At 45.4% G+C, this 6,032-nt stretch overlaps 1 protein-coding gene across 1 annotated transcript; it reads right to left on the reverse strand.

Moving 5' to 3' along the window:
- Positions 1-2,613: 2,613 nt before the first annotated feature.
- On the reverse strand, positions 2,614-3,941 carry LOC113615144 (zinc finger protein 304-like). The gene is given in 3 exon segments (XM_027097216.1): positions 2,614-2,732; positions 2,893-3,539; positions 3,541-3,941. Coding segments are annotated over 3 exon segments (1,167 nt in total).
- Positions 3,942-6,032: the final 2,091 nt, after the last annotated feature.

Consider the following 6,032-nt stretch of genomic DNA (forward strand, 5'->3'; position numbering starts at 1 on the left):
TCTTTGGTGGTCCCCCCCACACCCTTTAGCTGCATATGCTCCAAGCTTCACATGACCCAGGTAATAATCACAAGACTCCTTAATCACCCGTGTAGGTAACACCTCTGACCTAGTGGTCACTGTAGTAAAGGGGGCACAAGTTGTTTCTTAGGAAACTTGGAGTCAGCTCTTGTCCAGTTTGAGCTGGTTGAGACTGATTGGAACCACCAACACCTAATACTTGGCCTGCACAGGTGTCCAGTGAATGACCTTTTGACATCAGATGGCCAAAAACTCCACCCTCAGATCATGCAAAGTGCCTCCATTTCTGAAAATGCATCCCATGATGAAGCCTATGATGCAGATACACCTGCACACATTGACTACCTCACCATTTCTCTTCCTCTGATTGCCTGTCCCCACGCCTAAGACCACCATGCCTTTTTATTCCCTAAATATCTGAAGCACCTTGCCTCTGCTCAAAACTGGAGTATTTATACCATGAAATTGGCAAACATAATAAGGCTCAATTGGTTGTTTTATTAACTGTCTAGAACTTAAAAGTAATTGAGAAAGTTAATAATGAGGACTAAATGTTGTGAATAGCAGAAACACTTATTCCACCCAGCAAAGTCACTGAAGAAAAGTGAAGTTACAACACATTTGTCTTCTCAGTTAATAAATAAAAGAACAGGCAGGCATTTATCAAAGAAGACATACACCTGGCAAATAAACACAATAAAATTGTTCAACATTATGAATTAGGGAAATGCAATCAGACTATACTACACACTTTAAAACAGGCAATATTTTAGCTACTGACCATACCAATCAAGTACTGGTGAGGACTATAGGGGAACTGGAATGGTTCCATACTGTTGATGGGAATGCATTAAAGGTACAGTCATTCATTTTAGAATATGAAACCATACATTCATATGAAGAATTTTATGCACATGTTGATAGTAAGCTTATTTGTGGTGGCCAAAACTGGAAACAAACCACAAGACCCCTTTTGAAGAAAATGAACTATTCACACCTGCAACTTAGATGATTCTCAAAATAATTATGCATCATGAAAGAAAAAAACAAATACTAAAGTGAACATTAAGATGGCAATGATATTAACAGTCTAGAAAACACTAATTGAGTGGGGGGAAAAGTAAATCAATTGTAGTTGCCAGGGAGTCCTGGGAGACATGTCAGAAGGTAGATATTGGTGTTGGATGTTTGTTATTATGATGATGGATCCATGGCTTTACAAGTATGAAAACTTACCAAACTGTACATTTTAGGTATGTTCATTTTAATGCATACCAACTATATAGCTCAATTAAGTTTTGTTTTTGTTTTTTTGCGGTAAGCGGGCCTCTCACTGCCGTGGCCTCTCCCATTGCGGAGCAACAGGCTCCGGATGCGCAGGCTCAGCGGCCATGGCTCACGGGCCCAGCCACTCCGCAGCATGTGGGATCTTCCCGGACCAGGGCACAAACCTGTATCCCCCGCATGGGCAGGCGGACTCTCAACCACGCGTCACCAGGGAAGCCCAATTAAGTTTTAATAGAAATTGGCTTCACATAAAAATCTGAATCTTTTCTGTGGAACTCTGCCAACCACACGTTAACCCCACCCCCTCTCCTTGTCCTTGGGAGGGATTCTATTGCAGTAGCAATGAAGACTGGTGAGCAATGAAAGGTGTTTCCACTTGAGTTAACCAGGGCCTCTGCTGGGTCCTAAAAATCACATGCCTGGACTACACGACTTCCACTCCCATGTAGCTCCCTAATCACTGGTTGTTCTCGTGACTACCCTCATCTCAGCATGACCTCTGAACTCACCAAAAATTATGACATCCAGGACTCAACATTAGTCCCACAGAGCCCTGCAGTCTACCCTAGGAGGCCTTGGAAAACAATGCAAATTAGACCACAACTGGAGTGAACACTATTCTCTGCCATGATTCTATCCCCACTGAGGTATACAAAGTTTGCAACACTCACAAAACCTGTTCCTTTTCATCCTGACAGTCCAATATGGTTCTCAACATCAGTCTAACAGTGAACAAACCCCAAGATGAAAGGGGGCTTAAATAATAGTCTTTATTATGGCACAGAGCAGAGCAAACATTTTCCAAAAAGGGTGACCTGGAGCTAGAAAAATCCATTGTGAGCATGACATGAGACAATGCCGCCAAAGAAGGTAAACCTCTGTGAGCCACCAGCAGAATCCAACCTGGATCCCCATGGTCAAAGCTGGTTAGGTCCTGTCTTAGCCAGTTGATGGAAGAGAATAACAAAACCCAAGTGCTCAGGCTATTCATGCTTTGCTCCAGGGGACAGGACAGCACAAAATCTACCTACCCTGACCACAGTAAGGTGACTGATGCCCAGGATGGGGATCTGCCACTTGGAAGAGGTAAGAAGCTCACAGTGACATTAAGTCTGGAAAGGGCTGTGGGCAGGTTAGGAAGTACAGCATGGTTACTGAAAAGCTTCCTATGAACCTGGTATTCATAGGCAATCTGCACACAAGGGCTGTTCAGATGTATGGCATTCAACTTCCAGTTAATGACTCCCTCACAGAGCCTATTCAGTATGATGTATAACTAAGGAGACAGCTCATTCGCTGCTCTCCTCATTTGAAGGTCTTTTCTCCAGCATGAACTTTCTGGTGACAGATGAGGTTAGACTGTTGACTGAAAATTTTCCTACATTTGCTGTACTCATAGGGCCTATCTTGACTATGAAGTTTCTCGTTCTCAGAACAGACCTTTGACAGAAAACTTTTCCACATTTGCTGCACTTGTGAGGCCTTTCTGTGGTGTGAACATTTTGGTGTTGAGTAAGCTGGGTGTTTTGGCTAAAGAATTCTCCACATTTAGTGCACTCGTGGTTTTTTTCTAGTGTGAACTCTGGTGCTTAATGAGAGTAGAGCTTTGGCTAAAACGTTTCCCACATTCACTGCACTCAAAAGGCTTCACTACAGTATGAATTCGCTGGTGCACAATAAGGTTGGAGCTCTGGCTAAACAACTTGCCACATTCACTGCACTTATAAGGCCTTTCTCCAGTGTGAATTCGCTGGTGCAGAACAAGTGTCAATTGGTTGCTAAAAGCTTTCCCACATTCATTGCATTCGTAAGTCCTCTCTCCAGTGCAGACTCTCTGGTGCTGAGCAAGTTTGTAGCTGTGGCAGAAGAATTTCCCACATTCACTGCACTCATAAGGCCTTTCTCCACTGTGAATTTGCTGATGCTGAACAAGTGTGGGTTTGTTGCTGAAAGGTTTCCCACATTCACTGCACTCATAAGGCCTTGTGCCCCTGTAAACTCGCCGGTGTGCAATAAAGTTGTAGTTGGAGGTAAAGAATTTTCCACATATACTGCATTTATAAGGCTGTGAGGCAGTGTGAATTCTTTGGTGCACAATAAGGCTGGAGTTTTGAGTAAAGAATTTCCCACATACACTGCACTCATAAGGCCTTTCTCCAGTGTGAATTCGCTGGTGCTGAACAGCTGTGAGTTTGTAGCTAAAAGCTTTCCCACATTCATTGCACTCATGGCCTTTCTCCAGTGTGGAGTCTCAGGTGCTGAACAAGTTTGTGTTTATAACTGAAGATTTTCCCACATTCACTGCATTCATAAGGCCATTCTCCAGTGTGGACTTGCTGGTGCTGAACAAGTGAGTTTTTGAGGCTGAAGGTTTTCTCACATTCCCTGCACTCATAAGGCCTCTTTCCAGTGTGGAAACTCTAATGCTGAGCAATTGAGTGTTTGTGGCTGAAGGTTTTCCCACATTCACTGAACTTATAGTGCCTTTGTCCATTGTTAAAGGCCTCCACACACTTGGTGTCCTTTTGTGCAGTGACCTGGTGCTGGAGAAGGCCCGAGCTACCAGGGAAATTCTTCCCAGGCTCCTGGAATGAGAAAGCCTTCTTGGTTGCATGGACTGTGCAGCTCTTCATAAACTCCTTATCCGTGTCTCTTCTAAAGAGTTTCTCTCTACTGTGTTGGTGAAATTTTACACTTGCCCCACAGAAGTTCTGGCTAGGGTTTGTTCCCAGCTCTTCAGCTAAATGCACACCACCTTCTAATTCCAGACTACCTATCTCCCAGGGACAGCCCTTCTGGGTGGACAGGTTTGTCTTTGAAGTATTTATTTGTGGCACTTCTACAAATCATTTTGCTCAGAACATGTCTCCTTGACCTTTACTCCATATCAACCTGAAAGCAGAGAAATACGGATGAACTTCATACAGATTTTGGTAGAAGGGGGCAGCCCCATCACAAATATGTGTCTGACATGCCAAGGAAAAAATCCTTGGGACAGTTTTCAGGACAAGGGAGCTGGGGTCTGATTAGGAAAGGGCCTCTGTGCAGGACTGGACCTCTCTACATCACAGAACAGGGAAGACTCACCAAGCAAAAGATCCAATGATGGTGACAGTGCACACAGAAATGAGGTACACAGTCAATGGCTTTGGCTCCAAAACATTGTGGGGCACCAGACATGTTCCTGATGTAATTTGAACACAGCCATATCATCATTTCCTCTCCCTGATGCCAATCACTGAAGCCAAGCCCACTTTGAGCCCTTCATGCTGTGGCTGGAGTCATGTCCACTCTGTCATGTACCCAGGGTTCACCTCCCAGCTCCAGCTGGACATAACATGGGACCTAGAAAATGCAAGTCCTAAGGGAAAGACACGACAGGTGAGTGGTCAGTACTGGCCCAGGGGTACAACCAATCCCAAAACAACCTCAGGAAAGAAAAATAATATCACAAAAAGAATCTTTGAGGAGGGTCTCACAGCAACAGCCAAGTGGATCCCACAAATAGTGACCACGTTGAGTCCCAACAATTCCTGGTACAGTCAGGGCCCAGGAAATGTCAGCTGGAAGGGGGGAGAACCTGGAGCACAGAGATGCATGCGTCTACAGAGTCAACTTAGCAGGGAGTGGCTGAGGCTAATGGAACCCACCGAACTATTTCCAAGTCTTATGACCCAGAAAACTTCAGAGCCTCTGGTACTGGGGATACTTCTGAAAGGAGGTAGTATACACTCACCCAGCCTTGGCACCTATAGAATGTATGACAGGGAAGCAGTAATAGAGATGTGCTCACTACCTAGCTGTGAAAAAACAGACTTGCCTTTGGGAAAAATGGGAAAGGCAGAGACCTGCCCAGGATGCTGGGATAGGTGGGAGGGCCTTACCCAATGATGCAACAAGTGCAAAAGTCTCCAGTGTCACGCCATGGTACAGGAGTCTCTGGGCCTCACCAAGAAGCCTCCATTCCTCCTGGGAAAAGTACACAGCCATGTCCTCAAAGGTCACAGGGCCCTGTGATGATGGGGACAGATGTGTCCATAAGCAGCCTCTTTCCCCAGGACCCCATAAGGACACCTAATCCCAGCTCATATTCACTCTAGGCTCATCTTCCTCCCCAGTTCCCTGACTTAGAGGGCAGTGGTACCTAATAATTCTTCATGCTTCCTTGATCACTAGATCCAGCCTCAGCAACAAGAGGCAGGTGGACAGATAGATGCCATCTAAGTCTGTGCTCCTGGTATGTAGGGACCCCTCCCTCTCCTGCAAGATAACAGCCTGAGAGTCCCCAGGATAATGCCTCCCAGACACAAACACACTTAGGCCTATCCTTCTCTCTTAAGCTGCTAGTACCTCGGGCAATTACTTCACACACCTTCCCCACATGCATATAACACACTGGATAACTCCTCATACATCAGATCCCCATCACCACAATCTGGTCCATAAAATTGGCATGTCTCCTGTCTCCTCATATACCCTTCTTCACATGGCACTCAGAAAGTGCTTGCCAATGCAACAGGATCCCAGCATACCCCAACTCTCCACTGGCAGCTCCCCAGCCGTTGAAAGAAAAACCCTAAGTTCCACCAAAAAGCCTGGTGAGTGCGTAGGAAGAGAAATAAGCACCAGCCTGACTTTGGTATCACTTTACCTCCATTTCTGCTTTCCCTCTGCATCAATTTCACGGCCACTCTCCCATGAAAACCTTGGCCACCTGCTGGACT

This window comes from Aethalodelphis obliquidens, unplaced genomic scaffold (genome assembly GCF_003676395.1).
Source record: "Aethalodelphis obliquidens isolate GAN/ISIS:26980383/991018 unplaced genomic scaffold, ASM367639v1 scaffold113, whole genome shotgun sequence".
NCBI lineage: Eukaryota > Metazoa > Chordata > Mammalia > Artiodactyla > Delphinidae > Aethalodelphis > Aethalodelphis obliquidens.